Source organism: Lagenorhynchus albirostris, chromosome 10 (genome assembly GCF_949774975.1).
Source record: "Lagenorhynchus albirostris chromosome 10, mLagAlb1.1, whole genome shotgun sequence".
Taxonomy (NCBI): domain Eukaryota; kingdom Metazoa; phylum Chordata; class Mammalia; order Artiodactyla; family Delphinidae; genus Lagenorhynchus; species Lagenorhynchus albirostris.
Genome location: NC_083104.1, coordinates 92,840,896 through 92,859,351, shown reverse-complemented (window position 1 = coordinate 92,859,351; position 18,456 = coordinate 92,840,896). Strand labels below are relative to the sequence as shown.

General features: G+C 45.5%; 1 protein-coding gene across 5 annotated transcripts in view; it reads left to right on the top strand.

Annotated features, from left to right (window-relative positions):
- The window catches only part of JARID2 (jumonji and AT-rich interaction domain containing 2), a 247,619-nt gene that overhangs the window by 179,935 nt on the left and 49,228 nt on the right, over positions 1-18,456 (top strand). For all 5 annotated transcript variants that reach the window (XR_009543047.1, XM_060163650.1, XM_060163651.1 and 2 more), the window contains exon 4: positions 4,828-4,997. Coding sequence is in view for 4 of the 5 variants with exons in the window: in XM_060163650.1 (XP_060019633.1) it covers positions 4,828-4,997 (170 nt within the window). In the remaining variant the exon portion in view is untranslated. The remainder of the gene's footprint in view (positions 1-4,827; positions 4,998-18,456) is intronic.

The window sequence follows — 18,456 nt, the reverse complement described above, 5'->3', positions numbered from 1 at the left end:
GGGTCCGTTTCAGATCTGTCCAGCCATCCCCCTGCCACCTCCGGATTGCCATGCCCTCTGCCCCTCTGCTCAAAAAACGTGTGATTCCTAAGGAATGAGTGAGGAAGTGGTATTGTTCATAAATGGGACAGCAGCGCAGTGTTCCTGCCCTTCTCTCTCAACACCTACGGAGGGCTCGCCCTCGACATGCGGCAGCCCGTACATGCAGACATAGGACATAAGGAGGCCCTGGCAGGAGAGCCCACTCTGTAGGCCATCGAAGGGCAGAGGAATGGAAATGGAGTTGAGCGGGAGGTCCTGGGGGATGTGCTATTTGAGGATGGCTCAGTCTCTCTGAGGAGGTGACTTTTGAACAGAGACATGGAAAACGTGATTCTGTAAAAAGCAGCAGGCTGGAATGTTCCCCTCGCTGGATTATAGGAAGAAGCCAGCCATGGTGAGATAAAGGGGAGAAGCATTCCAGCCAGAGGGAGCAGTCTGGAGTAAGCAGGGTCCCCTGAGAACCTTTGCCTCTATCCTAAGAGCATTTATTTCTACATAGAGTGACACTCTGGGGGGATCAGATCAGTAAAGCAACGTTCGTATCAACACATCTCCCCCCCCCCCCCCCCCCGCCGCCAACGCCCCCAAAAAGAGGCACTTTTGCTTAAATGGGATTCACACCAGCAGGGCTGAACTTTGTTGTGACTGGGTTGCCATGGGGCTCCTGTCCCTTCTAGAAAAGGGACACCCAGATGGCCTTACCCACGACAAGGGCTTCAGATAGCAAGCTCTGCATTCTCTGAACTTGCTCTCTGAATATTTTACTCTTTCAATTCACATACACACATTTACACCACAGAAGGTGAGGAACAGCGATGATTTGATCTGAAACCACTTCTGTTCCCTAAGCCTCACTGCCCCTCAACCCTAGATTTTAACACACTGTAAATAAAAGGTTACCCTCAATGTATTTATTCATATATACATGTATTTGCACATTTCTTCCTCAGTTGGTTTAAGTTTCTTCGGCTTGCTGGAGAGTTTGGTTTTAGTTGGTTTCATTGACCTTCCTGGCACGGAGGAGTCTTCTGTAAGGGAAATTCCTTCCTGGATCAGTTAATAAAAGATCAACACAGAAGTGAGTCTTGTGCCACTTGACACTCCTGTGGTTTGTGTGGGACAGACGCCCTCTGTATTTTCTGCATTCTGGCTTGCTGTGCATTACCAACGCGAAGCAAAGGCCCTCCTGGCTAAACTTCAGGCAAAAAAGCCTTTGGAGGCCCTACATTCTGCTTGTTTCTTCCCTTGATGCCCAGGAGCTCCACACTCTCTCCAGCCCCACCCCTGGGTGGCTCTGAACTCCCTTAGTTCAACCTAAATTTCCATTTAAAGCATCTTCGCCCTGGTAATGGACTGGAGGGTGTTCCTGGTGGAGGGATGGGTGGCTCCCATCTTGCTGGCCTGATCACGGCTGGCGCCCAGCAGCTGAGTACAGGCCCTCCTGGAGCTCCACCGCCGTTGGTGGGTGTCTGATCATGCCTGTCCTCTCCTGCACACCAGCCTCCTTCTTTCCCCAGCACCTCCAGGTGCAGATAACCTAGGTCTTCAGCACATCTGGACCTCCCGCCCCCTTTCTGTACTGATTTTAATAACATACACTCATTTCCTCGTATCGGACACTCTAGAATGAATCACCTATCCTGCAAACATACCCCGAATGGCTAAGAGTGCTTCCTCCCTGGATTTGGCCTCTGAGTTGTGTCATTCAAGCTCTTTTGTTGCGTGGGGACAGCAAAGCAAAGCCACACCTTTGTAATCCCCCGGGACCCGCACACACAAAGCCAAACCGCAGACCTGCACTTTGCACAAAGTACGGATTCTTCTGGCCTCTTTAAAACAAAATATTGGTTTGTCTTGTTCTTTAGGTCCTGCTTTCATCTGCGTCTCACAAATACTTCATCACTTGGGAGCTTGGCTTAGTCCTCTGAGGGGTAATTTATTTTACTGCCGCTTTTTAATCTGTTATGCCCTTATTTTTCATAGCCTCCCTGAGAAAGTCATCAGGGAAAAAGCGCCTTTTATTTGAGCAACGGTCGGAGCATTTATCTTTGAGGTTATGAAATTGTAGAATGTTTTTCCGTGTCCTGCTCTGTCATCTGTGTTTGCGTGTTTGTTTTTCATTCAGGCTGTGCCGTCTTCTCATTATGTGTGGCATTTGTCATTGCCGACTTTTGAGAAAGCAGTAAACACGGAACATCCTGTTCACGTACAGGCAGTGATTCCATAAAGCCCCCTTAATGCCCAGAGTGTGAGTTGTGTCCATTTAAATGAAGATGTACAAATCAGAAAATTGCCAATTAAAACCCCTTTTCAGTAGGAAAACATTACAGGGGTTTTCTTTTAACAGGAAGGGCAAGTTGGAGGAGAGAAGGAGCTTGTTGGAAGAGGAGGGTAGTTCTCTTGGGCTCAGTCCACCCTGAGGGTGGCAGGGCATGGCGCCGCTGTCTACTTTTCTGTATCCTGTCCTTTCTCTGAAGTGATCCTGCTCAAGGCACGGGCTGTTTGCTGCCTGGTGCCAGTGAGCTGAATAGAGAAATGGAGAGTGAGCAGTGAGCATGTTAAAGCAGTTGAACAGGGTGATTTTATGTCTGTGAGTCTAATAATAAATTTGAGCTTGTAGTTTGTGTCTTTCATTTTCCCCCTACAATAATTATCTTATAAAAATATCCATTTGTAAAAGACAGAAAATCTAAAGGGGACCGTGAGGGGGAACCAAATGCAAAACGGATCCTCTTCTGCGAAGGTTTGAGAAGCACTGCGCCTTACATCTCTCAGTCGGGGACACACACACACACACACACACACACACACACACACACACACACACACCCCCCCCCCACACACACACACACACACACACACCCCACACACACACACCCCCCCCCCCCCATCTGATCCTCCTTGAAGGTCAGTCCTCTGGGCTTGGAGGCTCTCCCAGCACACACTTCTGCTCTCTCATCTTCTGGACAGTCAGTTGGTAGCAAAAAAAGAGGTCTTTGTTCCTCACAACACAGGAATGGGAGCATTGTTTTATTCCCTTACCATTTATGACGTTTGGAATTTCTGTTAAACCGTGTTATGTGGCTGTTTTCCTCTGGTTATTCCTGGGTTCTGAAGTGCTTTTGATTAATTTGTGACGTTTGTAAGATTTTAGGGACTGAGGGTTGTTGCCCAGTTAGTATGCAGCAGTCATGCTGTCTCCCTGTTGATCAAATGTCAGTTCATATTGGGAATATGACCTATTCAGGAGTGTTTCTGGTGGGTCGTAAGGGAGGCAAGAGTTGAGTCTGGGCAGGACACGGGAGGTTAAAACTTAAGGGAGCTAATTTTTACAAAGTGGAAAACCAGTGTGTGTGTGGGGGGGTTATTTTGTTAAATACTAGAATGTTAACTTAAAATGTTAGGGTATTTTGAGCACCCGCAGTTAAAGATACTATGCTTACTGTTTTCCATGATCTCAGCGATAGTTAAGGGAAGACTTGTTCGTGCTGTAGAATTATAAATATATGTAATACTCAAAGCAGCCTTGAGCTGGGGTGGCTTTATCAGCCCCACCCACATAGGGATTGACTCCAGTTTGGGGTTCTGAGCAGATCCGTTTAAAGCCCTGTGCCGTAGGGCTGCTTTTCGATTCTTGTTTTTTCCCTGCTCTCAAATACTGTTTCTTGAGCATCTTTGTGAGCAGGGCCAGAGAGGTGGTTTAAAGCAGGACACGTACAGGTTCACATCCTCAAAGGTGTTTATTTTCCATTAGGCTGTTGATATCTTGAAAATTCAAGGAAGAGCTAATAGGAGGCAATTTATGGTAAAGGTCAAGCCAGTTATACAGGGGGTAAAAACACTTGGGTAGATAAAGGAATACGGTTACTGGCTACAGCGTTAGGAAAAAAGTAAAGAAACCTTTCCAAGAGTCATTAGGATTCAAATTAATAGAGTGTCTGACATGTAAAATTGTGTGAATGAACAATGTCTGGTTAAGGAGATTGAAGTTGTGATTTGTAGACACCAAAGGATAAATTAGGGGTTTGGTATCTACGTAGGATGGTAATAGGGGAGAGGCCTGAGAAAGGTAGGTTAAGGCCAGTTTTTCAAATCCCTAACTAAGGACTTTGGACTTTTTGTGTGGGCAGAAGGTAACCCATAATTTGGGCATGAAGGAGGGGTTTTGAATAGACTAGAGAAGTGATCTTCCCCCCCTCCCCCCACCCCCTGCATTACAAGCTTTAATTCCAGGTGGATTTATTTGGCTGACTTGGAGATAGAAGAGCTTAGAGATGGGGAGACTACTTCCTCTGGGGGTGTGAGACCAGGTCAGTGACAGGCTAAGGTGGACGGGGTGTCCTTACACAATATGAAGGCAGTTGTGCATGTGTTTGTGATAGTATCGTGTTAAAGCACAGAATGCTAAATAAATGTGGCAGATGATTTGTGAAAAAGCACAAAAGTCATTAATCCCGTGTCACCTAATACCGCATGCCGCTTTGGAAATACCCAGGCACACACTGGTTTGTGCACAGGCACGCGCTTGTGTGCAAACGTGCACACATGCTCATGGTGCATATTTTATATCAGTGTAGAGAATGTAGCCCTTTAAAGCAAATTTATTGCCCTTTAAAGCAGGCTTGTGGTTTACAAGAGTGAGAGAGATATAGAGAACCTTAATTAGAAACAAAGAGTTTGCTTGAAATAAGGTCTCTCTTCCCTTTTGTGTCATGATTTTATTGCTGCAGGTAGATCTGTATCCTCGGATCTCTGCTTGTTGTTAATTTTCTTTTGCTTTTACAGGCCCAGGCTGCAAGCACAAAGGAAGTTTGCTCAATCCCAGCCGAATAGTCCCAGCACAACTCCAGTAAAGATAGTGGAGCCATTGCTACCCCCTCCAGCTACTCAAATTTCTGACCTCTCTAAAAGGAAGCCTAAGACAGAAGATTTTCTTACTTTTCTCTGCCTTCGAGGTAAGACTGTGTTGCCATTTTGGAGGGAGCGGCCTGGTTGAAGGAAAAAGGGGCAAGGCCTGTCCCCAGGAGTTTTGATGTTGGCTTTGGTCTCTGCTCTACAACCTCTTCGAATTCCCAGCCTGGTTTGAGGGAGTGAGAGTGTAAAGTGAGGAATCCCACCCAGAGGGTGCTTGAGCCTTCCTGTTTCTCCTTCCTTTTTCCTCTGACTCCCGAATCACCTTTCTTGGCATCTCAACACACAGTGTCACAGTTTGTAGTCTTACATTTTTTTTTTTTGGTAGTCTTACATTTTTATAATTGACTTCTCCCTGACATCCTTTTAGGACCTCTACCACCCCAGCATCACCGTCACACACATGCTTTGCAAACTTGGCTTTTTGTTTTGTAATTTTTTTTTTTTTTGGTGGGGTAGTTGTGGATGGGTGTTAGTTCCCGTTTCCTAGTGTTTCCTGAGGTCTGAGAATAAGCCACGCTAATGGAGGGTCCACTCCCTCCCCCCACCATACTACTTTAGGAAAAATAACAGTAGTGCTTTGTAGGTGTAGATAACAGTGGAAATATTGGTCTGTCCATATGAACAGGACCAGTGAACGGAGTGCACGGAGAGGATTTTGTAATTACAAAATTACAATTTTGTAATGAAGGACGGGTTTGGATTTACATGGCCTTATTTTGGGAAAGTCTTTACTGTAGGAACTAAGTGAGGGAAGAACACAGAAAATGGTGAGGGAGATTGAGGGGCCTCTCCATTTCAGGTAGGAGCATCACAGAAGGGCGTCTTCGAGCTTCTCGTTGCCCTGTTGGGCCATAGCATTTCAGTCTGTGCTTTGACTGATGGTGCTCACGTTGGTCACTGAATCGCCGCAGGTCTGTCAGGCTTTTCCACGGAAAGCGGACCCTTGGCAGCCTTTGTGATTATACAGATTTCATTGTGAGGCTCTTTGTTTTTGTTTTTTTTGCGGTACGCGGGCCTCTCACTGCTGTGGCCTCTCCCGTTGCGGAGCACAGGCTCCGGACGCGCAGGCTCAGCGGCCATGGCTCACAGGCCCAGCCGCTCCGCGGCATGTGGGATCCTCCCAGACCGGGGCACAAACCCGCATCCCCTGCATTGGCAGGCGGACTCTCAACCACTGCACCACCAGGGAAGCCCACGAGGCTCTTTGAAACTCCATATTTCATTTCTCATCAAACTCGATTTACTCATTTTTTTGGGGATCTGGATGGGCTCATTTCCTGTTTTGTTCAGAGAGTTGTAATCTGTTTTGATGTTTGATTGTCCCAGATCCCATCAGTGTAGCCCCTTCAGGCTGGCTGCTTTGCCCTTTGACACGTCCCTGTCATGCTCCCATCCCAGCTCCCTGACGCAGTGGAATGTCCTGGACTCTTGTTGTGTACTCCCTCCCTCAGCCCCGAGATCAGCCATTTCTTCTAAGAGCCCTGTTCATTTTAAGGAACAGCTGCTCTTTAGGAGCTAGGGTCTGGGCTTGAGGTGTGCTTCATAGCTATCAGAGGGAAATGCGTTGTGTGTGTGGGGGGGCATGTGCAAGGGCATGTATGTGCACATGTACACACATGCTCATTTAGTATGCACATCTATGTCTCTAGGTCTATTAAAATCCATGAACGAGCACCAGTACCTCCTAATTTTAGTTTAGCACCAAAGGGTTCCTTCTGGTTTTCTGGTTTTTTTTTCCTATATTAAACAGTGAGAAAGTTGACTCCTGTTATCCATAAATTGTTTATTTGATCCATCTTTTCCAGTGTGCCCCACCTCCCATCTCTTCTGCCACCCTCCCCACGGAGCCCTTCTGATCTCACTTGGCTGGGACCCTGTGAACGGCCTGACCTGTGTGTGAACACCTACTTCTTCATCCTCCTTTGGCTCTCGCACACCACAGGGGCTGCCGTGGTCATTACACACACACACACACAGACACACACCCCTTGTACCAGTTTGCTTTAGGACTAAATTGTTAGGGAAGGGAAAATGAAGGGTGAGGTTTTTGTTTGAGATTACAGGCTACTGATACGATAGTCCTGGGAGACTCAAGACATAAAGGAGGAGAATAACTGTATTTCAGTGCAGACCACTTCTCCCTCACGAAAGGGAGGTGGGGTGGGTAGCAGGGCCTCCTGCCAGCATCTCCCTTGGGTTTGACATAGCTCTTTGCCGAAGGAGTCTAGTGATCCTAGGTGTTGAGGGTGGAGATGGAAAGGAAGGTGTAAAAACCCACTAGCAAAGAATCAAGTGCAGGATTGGCTGTGAAGGGTGAAAGGAAGAGGAAAGATGAGAGTGACCAACCGGCTGGTAGACGGTGGGGTGGTGTCATGAGCAGTGGAGGGTGAGTGGGACCAGGTGATCAGAAGAAGGAATTTGAGCCAAAGGGATCTTTGAAGGGTCAACAAGTGTCATCAGAAGCAAGATGGTTCAGGTAAACAGTTAAAGCTGTGTGTTGGTTAGACTCTTCATTGTGTCTTTTTAATCCCACTGGACCCACATTTACCTTGGAGCCATGCCTTAACTCTTTTCTTTAGGAAGATTCACTGATCGTGTTCTATTAGGATGTCAGAAAACTGCTCTGCAGATTATGGAATTTAGTTACGAGCGGAATTTGTATGTTTGTGCCACGTGCCTGTATATGCATGATTTGTTTACATCATATTTCCTCTGGTTTGGGGTGATTCAGGGAGGACCTGCTTGGAGAGGCATGCTTAGTACTCGAGTAAATGGCACGTAGGGAAAACATTCCCAAGTACCCAACTTTGACATTTCCAGGCTCGAGACACAAGAGAATCATGTCTTTTCATAGACACAGTTTACTTCTGTCACTTGTCAGATGGAACAAAAGTTTCAGTAAGTGAAACATAAGATGTTTAATTTTGGAAAAATGCTCTGAGGCTTGGAAAGTTCTTCCTGCATTCATGAGCCAGACAATACAAATAGGTTCCGTTGTTTATTTTAGCTGATGTGCAATAAGGTTTTGACACAGAGTATTGCACTCTCTTCCTCTTCCTCCTGTGCTTTTTAGATTTAAGGTATTTTATTTTAAAAGCCAGGGCTGTGTGAGGTCAGGTGTGTTTACCTGATCTGGCTTTTCTAAAAGCCTCAAATGATAGGTGATTCGCTAAGTACTTCATGATATTGGAAATGTGATGGATTTGGTGGCCTTAGATGGCATACTTTAATATGCAGTTGCTTGAGCTAATTAAAACTCATATTTTGGGCTTCCTTGGTGGCGCAGTGGTTGAGAGTCCGCCTGCCGATGCAGGGGACGCGGGTTCGTGCCCCGGTCCGGGAAGATCCCACATGCCGTGGAGCGGCTGGGCCCGTGAGCCATGGCCGCTGAGCCTGCATGTCTGGAGCCTGTGCTCCGCAACGGGAGAGGCCACAACAGTGAGAGGCCCGCGTACCGCAAAACAAAAACAAAAACAAAAACAACTCGTATTTTGAGGTGTACAAGGGTTAAATAGACAAAGCCTGTTGTAGTGGTACTTTAATAATTCTCTTTCGGTTTCAAATGTTGAAACTTTTTTTAGTTATAAATGTATTTCATGTTCCCTAGGGAAGATCAGCAGAAAAGATGGAGAAACAGACCAAAAAAAAAAAGAATCAAAATACCCCTCCCTCTCATCTCCCAGAGACAACCACTGTTTATTGTCTCCTTGGTGAAAATGTTACTAAGCCTTCTCTGTGCATATACAATACAAGTCACACACCCCAACTGGAATTGCATTATATTTTTATTTTTGCAATCTGGTTTTCCTATTTCACACTCTCACATAAATACCCCTTCCATCTTGTGGATGTCTCATCATTTATCTAATTCTTGATTTACATGTAGATGTATTTCTAACTTTTAGGTATCAACTGCTGGTGACACTTCCTCACTTAAGTCTTGGCCTCATCTGGCATCTTAACAGACAAAGTTGATAGTTGGGAATTTGATTAACTTTTTCTTTTACACCTGCATTCTAATTCTGCCGCTGCTTTTTTCGTTCGGGTTCCACACCAAACAGAGTTTGTCTGAGCCCCAAACTTCATGCTCAGCCTCAAGAGCCCGGCCACTCCATCACCCTTTACAGGAGTCTCTGGGTAAAGGAGACAGTCTTGATAGGCTTCAGTATTGGTGGGAAAGAAAGCCTGGCTGCAGAAATCGTGAAGGAATCAAAGACCTGGAAACGATGTTTATTTCCAAGGATTACAGATCATCCTTTTCTCCAGTCCTCCGTTATTACCCGTAATAGTCTCAGCGCTATTTTGGAATATGGAAGAGAATGAATCTTGAGACTGAGAAAAAGCCGGCAAGTAGAGTTCTTTAAGCCTTGGTGTTCGTTACCCATCGTGACACTCAGCAAGCCCAAGACCCAGCCTTCTCCCCACAGCTCCATTAAGTATCTTCAGCGAAAGCCTGGGGTGGGGAAAAATGATACCATTAATAATTCTGGGATTAGTGTGTACATGTCAACACAGCAGCCAGTTGTTCAGGGATAAGAAGCTTTAGAGATTTAAAAAATCTGTCGTAAGGCACGCATAGACCTTTCAGCTAAGTTTGGCAGGGCTCTCTCCTTTCCTATTTAATATCATGACCTAAAATCTCTAAAGGAACAGAAGAGTGAATAGTGCAGCCGGCCCGAAGTGTTTGCCTGCAGTGTATTTATCTTTAAATGGCTGCTTTGAAGGGGGTCCACATGGCTCCTGCCAGAGGCATAATTAGCATCTTTTGCCGAGAAGGGGGAGGGGTGTGTGCCCTGGGCGGCGTGCATCGATTCTAACCATCGCTGCATTTTCTGTCACCGGTCTCGTTATTCTTAATGAGTTCTGTCTTCTTCTCTTTGTCCTGACTGTGATTATTAGCAGGTTAAAAAAGCTTAACACAGCAGAGCAGTGGCAGGTTAAATGATTCTCTTATTTATATTTTTCTCTTTATGGGGCTCTGCAAACAAGGGGATTCCCAAGGGGCATCCCTGAAAATACACATCTACACATGGTTCCTTCTTCTGACCGTGGGTGTCACAGTCCAGTGTCACAGTTCGGAGGAAAGAGAGCTATCTTGGAGGAGGAGCTCTTAGGAAAGACCCACGCTGTCAGCCGCGGCGAAGCAGTCCTTTCTGTTTTGGGACTGCTTGCCTTTTGTTTCGCAGGTCTTAGAGAATCTTCAGCGATCAGCCGTCATTCAATTGCTAATTAATTCAGCAAGCCTTTATTGAACGTTTTTTATATGCCAGACACTAGAAAACAGATTAGCAACATGAAAGCAGTATCCCTGTGGTAGGTGCGATAGACCAACTAGGCAATGCCAGGGTAGAGGGTGCGCGTGTGGGACAGGAATGGACTCTGCCTAAGGCTCTCTGGGATGGAGCTGGCTTTGTAGAAGGAGAAAGTTCTGCAGGAGCCCCTCCTAAGGCCTGGGATGGTGTTGGGCTTGTTGTTTGGAGGGCCCCTCGTTAAAGCAGGGCAGTTAGACGTGTCCGATTCTGTGGGCCCTGGGCTGGATGTTCACCGACGTTCTTCAGCTGAGAGACGAGACATAACACGTCCAGACCCTTATTGAGTAAGATGATCTCGGCTAGAGGAAGGGCTCTCTAGCCGGAGGCTGAATGATCCTAGTGGATCTTGGGCAGATGACTTAAACCACTCTAAGTCCAAGTGTCTTCTATTGTAAAATAGGTGTGTAGTCGGCACACAGTTGCTGTGGAGTTAAAGTCATGGGTGTGAAGCAGGCCAGATGGTGCCTGATGTGGTGCCTGATGTGGTGACCATCCAGTGGACTTAGGTTTCCCAGTGAATTTAGGCAGACGAAGAGGGTATTGGAGGAGCCTTCCGTTTGCAACTGAAGAGGAATGATATAAAAGACCAGCTGAGGAGAATGCAGGTACCAGGAGAGACAGACCACCCATGGAACTCTCACTAAAGGCATTCATTGGCTTTATTGGTAAGGAGCACATGTTCTGATAAGAGTACTGGCGTTGGGTATTGAGGAAGCCTGGGGTGATTTCGAGGTCACAGAATGAAAGGGGATTAACCTGCTATAAAGCAATTAAGTACTCCTCCAATTGCCAGGAACACTATGGCACTAGTAATGGACTTCCTTGAGCAAAATGGGAGTACTTTACATGGACTCTGGGGAGGAAGGCCTTCTTCACGGTGATGCACAGCTTTTCTTTGATGGATCCTTTGAGAGGTGTCGCATCTTAATTTTTGAGAGAGGAAACAGACAAAGTGGTGTTCTTGCCACCCTGAGGATTTTAGTGGCCACCCTCACTTTTCTCCAGATCAGACTGGCCTTATGTTCCTCATATGCTTGGTTTTCCAAGAGCCTGTATACTTGGCTTAGTTGTGCTGAGCAAGCAATTTACTTGCCAGGAGAGTTTATCGGGCTAGTTATGAAGAAATACGAAACCATCGTGTCCTTAAGCGCCAAGGAGGGGAAGGATGGATCCCCTTTAATTGCTCTGTGACCTCGATCAGTCGTTAAGACTCCAAGACATTTTGCTCAGAGGGTTGGCCCCACTCCAGACTAGCTGGCCTCCGACCAGGCTTTGCCTTCCCTGCAGATAGAGCAGCTCCCTTCTCCCTGCCAGTGGCTGCTGGCGTGGAGTCAGTATCCTTCTCACAGTTGCCTGTGGCCTCCCCCTTAGTTTCTGGAGAGTCCCTTAGTATTTCTTGTCCTTTCTGAAATCCATTTAGAGAAGGTAGATGGAAGTAAGGAGAGCCCTGTTTTGTTTACAGAGCACCTTGCTGGCAGCTGACAGCACTAAAGTCATCAGGATCCATGTCCCAAAGGCAAGGTGCCCCTTCTACCGTATTTACGTCTGATAGGATATGTGGACACTTTCGTGGTGGAGAGGGCACAGACTTAGGTGTTCTCTGGGTAGTCTCTGTGTGGCCTTGATGAAGTTAGTTTCTGACTTGTTTCCACTTCTGCTAGGTTGAGGGTGCTGTGTGGTGTGATCTGCACATTCAGTTGCTGGGAGGAGATCCAGAGACCTCATTGCATTTGACTGGATGTGTATGCGTTTGTGTACGTTTCAGGTCACAGGTGTAGACAGCCTCGTGGGAAAGACAGTAAGCAGATTATTCCAGCTTTTAATTAAATGATACTTTCTCCCATTGCTGTGGTCGGCTAGGTCGGCACGTGAGCCGACGTGCCAAGAGGGAAAGTGGTTCTCGTTGCCAAGCCCCTCATGTCAGGGCTCGTAGAACACATGCCCTGCCGTGGGGCATTTCCTAAACGTGCGGTCAGGCTGGCGCATCTGGGAGCACGTAACTGAAGAGGGGGACACTGAAGTGACCGTCATATCATCACTTCCCCCCTGTTCTTCTTGAAAAAAGGCTCTTATGGGCTGAAGGTTTCCAGCTCTCACAAGGCATTACTCTGCCCAAGTTCCAGAAATTCTAACTGTTGAGTTCATTTTGTGTTTCCATCCTATTTCTGTGCACCGCACTGCCCCCCTCCCCTTGTTGCCAGTCTGCTAACTTTCCCACTTAGTAAAGCAGAGAGGAAAGAAATTGCCTTTGCTCTCACCTGTGGAAAGTGACAGCCTGCTTTTATAGTTTTGAGTTGTTTTTGTCACTGAAGCCATGTGTCAGCCTAATGCACTGAAGTGTGGGTGTTGACAGTGCTTTTGCATATGCTCCCTCGTAGGCCTTTGGGGTCATCACAGATGTTATGTCTGAAGACATTAATCTCATTGTACAGACAAGTAAACTGAGGCTCCTGACAATGGGCACGTGACTGCCAAGCTGAGGCTTCATCCTGGACTTCTGGATTCCACGTAGAGTCCTTTTCAATGATTGGCGTCCTGTTTTTGGATAACGTGTGTATTATAAGGAAGAGCAGTTCCAGGACGGGCTTCATCGCCCAGGCCCCTCCTTATCCCATAAGGAATTAGGGGCTCCCTTGGTGTTTGGCCTTTGGCTGGCGGGCTGTTTCCCAAGCCCTGCTAAATGTGCCCCTGGTGGTGCCAGAAATGACATTAGCTGCATGTTTAAAAATTTTATTGTAATATTAACTACATTTTTTTAGGGCATGTGATATTAATTTTCTACTGATATAATAGAATCCATTTAAATCATGAATATGAATCATTTTAAAGAAAATAGCAGGTGGATATGGCACATCATCTCAGGGCCTGTGGAAGTGGGTGAGGTTTGGGAAGTCTTGATGTAAATTCTTCTTCCCTGGTAAATTGTAAAGCCCGACCTGGAAGAGACAGAGGTCATCATTCAGTGTGTTAACAGTCGTCGCAGTCTTTCAGGGCACTTGGTGTTTACGTGCGGGGTGCCTGAGTGTTCAGGGCGAGTTCGGATGTCTGGTCTGTGAGGGTTGCTGGTGCCTGGATCAGCGCCGGTACATACACAGCGGGATGAATGGACCAAGGCAGTTGTACCCACTTTCTCCCTTGACTCTCCAGTTTCGAAGGATGGAGCTCTCTCCTCTCCTCTCACTTGGGAAATCAGTAAATAACTATCCCTTTCTCCCCCTACCCAGGCCCTACCGGGTCACTTTGAAGTTCTGTATTTTAATTTAATATGATAGTAGGGGCTGATTGCTTTCATTCTGTTTGTGTATCCTGAAGATCAATTACAGACACGCCGAATGGGGGGAGGGGAACAGCCCAGAGGTTATTAGGTCAAGCTACAGAATTTGACTCCCCAGCTAATGCCAGCGGGCAAGGAATCCCTTTAGGGTCTTTGCAAAATAGAGCTGAGCTATGTTTAGCGTGTTAAGATAAAGAACTGGTTGGGGGAGGGAGGATAATGAGAACGAGGGCTTGTATGTGTACATGATTCATGGAGAAGAATCCAATTTTATAGAAACCACAGCCCAAATTAGAGAAGGCAAGCTTTTGGAGTAAAATGATTTCTGTTGTGGTTGTAACATACCACAGTTTGATTTTTGTCCAGATGAAAACATTTGGTTTTCACTTCAGTAAATATTGTGGAGACATTGCCAGCTAATTCTGAAAAGTAATGAAATACGGCTTTGGCAAAGCGCAGATGCATTCTGCACTCCCGATTCCACCGACTGATCCAAGTTCAGATTTTTTTTTCACGTTTGCTAATGTGCTTGAATAATCAGGAGAGAAAAATCTGCCTGCGATTTTAATAGAAAACTGTATATACTAAATACACACGTATAACTACCCGCCCCCTCATACCCTATGCAATCCTTAACGCTCTTAAAACACTAAAAGCATTTACTTTTCATTGATTCCTCCTTTAAAACGACAGAGCTTGTAAAGGAGCGAGATGGTGTGATTTTGTGTGCTCAGCAGCCCGTCTGACTTGCACGATTGGGGCTTACACCTCTGATGGGGAGAGCCCACCTGAGGACACCAGGTGTGGGGGCTGCAGAGCCCTTCCTTTCTCAGACCCCTTGTTTTCACCTCCTTCGCCTGTGTTTTGCAGCAGAGCCCTGCTGTAGAAAGGGAAGGTTATTTTCGTCCCCGTAGATCCATGCCCGTTTTTCTGAATGCTGAACCCACAATGAGCTTTTCAAAAGTTTGCCTCATCTGACATTTGGAGGGAAGACGTTTCCCTAATAAATTTTCTAGAGAGGAAGCTTACCTCTTACGTGCGAGAATCTATAAGGTGCCAACTATTCTTAACGAAAAATTCTAAAAACACGTATAGTCTTCTGTTTTCAGATACGAAATGTTAATTTAACTTTCTGTTCACACGGCCTCAATTTGATTATCTGATATTCCTGTTCACCCATTTTATACTGAAGAATGTGGGATAATTTACACCAGTGATGAACAGCACAGACTTCTGGTTGATTTTAGGGCTTCAAAATATCCTTTCCTTCATCTTTTTCTTTTTGTGTGTGTGTCTAGCAGATTCCTCCTCCTCTAAACTTATTTGTGAATTAGATAATTGAGCTTGTAGCCAGGCTAAGAAGAAATAAATATGCCCTATGTGAAGGTCTTGACTAGTTTGGCTTCTCAGATGCTTTTGGTTTTCTTTTATGTGTTTGAGGTTCTTCTTTGGCTTTTCTCTAGGTATTACCAGACAACAGTCAGTGTTTCTCCGTCACCTTGATTATGAAATGTGAGGTGATCTTACTGGTTTTGTGTCAATAAGAAAGAAAGAAGCTGTTTTTGCTGCCTTTCCCCTCGTGCCGTGCTTTCTCCTGATCTGGAATGTTGGCTTGGCCTCTCCGTGGCTTTGCAGATGGACATGTCAGCGGGGTCTTAGAGGGATTTCCAGTAGCTACATGGTGACAGAGCTTTGGAATATGCAGCATTGTACTCTGTTGGATTTAGTCTTTTCTCCTTGCTTCAGTTTGACTACAAGGTTAATGAGAGGTACAGGTATGCAGGTCCCCAGTAAAATTCTGGAGGTCTGGTTTTTCTGGGGGAGAAGGCTGTAGTTGATGAGGCCACTGCTGCGGGGCAGGTTATAGATTGGCAGTGGCTTCTTGAACAAAGCCTGGAGAATAGTAAGGCCGTACCCAGGCTTGGGGAGAGTGCTGTCCATGATGAGTGGCACCTGCGGAGGGGAGAACTGGCACAAGCCTAATATTTGAACCAAGGGCATCTTGCCTCTGTTAGTAATTAACTGACCTCTCCGCCTGAGGATCCTTATTATTGAGCATCGGTCCTTTTCCTCCACTTCTCCCCTCTCCCTTCTTTGTACGAGCCTCTCCATTCCCCATCTGGCTTGAGAATCTTCATGGCCTTTTATTTTGTTGATGCTTGATCTTCAGGTCCAGACCAACATGTCAGTGATCTGATGAGAACCCAAGTCACCTTTCAGGGTGAAAGCATTCTGCTTTTATCCCCTGTGCCTCCATCCTTAGAGAAATTGTGTCCTTTCCCACTTCTGACTGCAGAGCCAGTCCCGTCAGAAAGATTTTGTATTATTATAAGTTTTGGTTTGAGAGTGAGTCCCTCAGGAAACACACACCTCTACCTCCCCTTTTACTAGTCTTCTGTTTTCTGTTTCACTTTTCTCTTAGCCTCCGTCTTTTAGAATATGTAACAGGTTCCATCACTTTGTTTATATTTGCTGAGAAGCTGTTTAAAGAAATGGATTCATGGGACTTCCCTGGTGGTCCAGTGGTAAGGAATCAGCCTTACAGTGCAGGGGACTCTGGTTCGATCCTTGGTCGGGGAACTAACATCCCACATGCCGCGGGGCAGCTAAGCCCGCGGGCCACAACTCCTGAGCTCACAAGCCTCAACTAGAGCCCGCAGTGCCACAAACTACAGAGGCCGTGCGATCTGGAACCCATGCGCCACAGCTAGAGAGAAGCCCGCGCGCCGCAACAAAAGATCCCACATGCCTCAACGAAGATCCTGTGTGCCGCAGCTAAGACCCAGCGCAGCCAAAAATAAATAAGTAATAAATAAATCTATATTAAAAAATGGATTCATAAGATTGGTTGTTTTCTGCTTTTGTTGAAGAAATTACCCCATATGCTGTCTTTAAGATGTTAATGAAACTTGGATTCTGAACTGAGCTCCTAACATCCCCTCCATTTTAGTTCTTTGGAACATAAATTTAATGTTGACCCCATTCTCAGAATCTTGAATGTAAGGAATGTGATGCTTTATACATTGGGTTTGAGTTTCAAAAACTCCTCAACAGATTCTGTAGGTGGCAGTTAATTATTTCTCATGTGTTTCATGTAGATTTTACCTGATTCTGTTTGAAACATAGATTTACTTTCCCCCTTTTGAAGTTACTCCCAAATGGCCTCTGTTGCAGTTTATTGCCTTTTCTCCTGAGGTGGGGGGGGGGCGGGAAAGAGGAAGGTGAAGCGGGTAATGGCTTACTTCCTGGAATTATAGCCTTTAATCCTGCTTCCCTCCGACAGAGGGCAGAATGGGCTGTGGAAGTTACTGCAGGGTCTACAGGAAAACCTGCTCTTCACAGTACTAACCCATTTTCTGATTTCAGCCGCTGGTCAGTGCATCCATGATAGTGTGTAGGAAGGTTCTTCTTTAAAGGAAGTTAGATGTGGATATTTTGATCTCGAAGGAACTTGAAGAGATTTATTTATTTAACCTTCTCATTCTACTGAAGAGGGAAATGTAATGGCTGAGTCTGTAACTTCCGGGTGTTGAGTCCCCAGCTCTGTCTGTTTGGCAGCAGGTAGTGTGTTACCTTGTGTCATGTTACATGCTAGAATGAGCTGGAGTTTATGGTAAATTTCCTTTTCTTTTTCTCTCTTTTTTTTCTTCTCTCTCTCTTTTTTTTTACTTAGAACCTCTTTTGAGTGCTGAAATAAGGTTTCTCCTGCTTTTTTTAAGTACTTAAAAAGTTAGATTTAGGAAAGGGTCTAACGGTAGGGGTATATTTGGCTGTGGAGGTACTTATGTATATCTGTGTGGATGGTAAGTTCCAACTGAAAACTTCGAAGAAAGAAGCTAATAAGGGTGGTGTCTCCTCTTTTTCTATTCAGTCTTGTACCAATTGTAAAACCACTTAGTACACGGGTAAATATATTGTTCCAGTGGAAATACGGCCAGATATCTCCTCCTCCTCCTTTTTTTTGAAAAACTTCATCTCTGACTTCTATTTGATTAGATGATTTCCCCCAAAGCCTGTGTCAGACCTTCCTTCTGTTGAGAGCCTGCTTCTAATTGGAAGTGATCAAAGGGGAGAAAACAAAGGAAATGGCTTTTGTCAGAGTGTATCCAATTCTGTTATCCACAGAATTTTTGTCACATACATCCCTTTGGAGTTTCATTTCCGTTCAGTGGTGTGACCCACATAACTTGTAGGGTTTTGAGTATTGGTAGGTCATTGATGACAACAAGAGGAAGGTAGTGTCTTTGCCTTTGTGTTTCTGGGAGCTGGGCGGTTTGGGTTTCCCACTTCAGTGCCGTGATACCACTCAGTCATGTCCGTCTCCTTTTTAGAACATGCAGCCCCGCAGTTGGACAAGAATGGTTTAAACCATTGTGGTTGAAGTCTGAGATCCCTATTTGGGAAGGAGAGCAAATTTGGTTACTTGAATCTTGACCGGTGTTCCTGGAGTGTTAGCTCATTCACAGGAAACTGTCGAGAAGAAATTAACTTCACATTTATTAGTTCTTCCGTTACTTGATAGTAGCTCTCCTCAAGATACCTAATGGGAAAGAAGATTTGACATGGGGCCAGAAATTAACTCAGGGGCTTAAAAAAATTTTGATCAGGTAATCAATTAATTTGAGGGATTTTTAACAGCCTTCGGTCCCAAACAGTATACCAATTAATTAACAGATCTCCTTCTGAAAATTCATGATTTGATAAAGAAGAACTGTATTGTGCTTCTTTGTAATATTGAGCTTATTTTCTGGTGTTTTTGTTCTGTCTTATGTTCAGAAACAAAACCATTTGGGGATGAGGAGGTTAAGGTGTGAAAGGAGTAAGGGATGTGTATGAAGAGGGTTTTTTATTTTTTTAAACCAGCCTTTCAGTTAGTGTTATGCAGGAATTTATTTTAATAATTTTACATGCTGT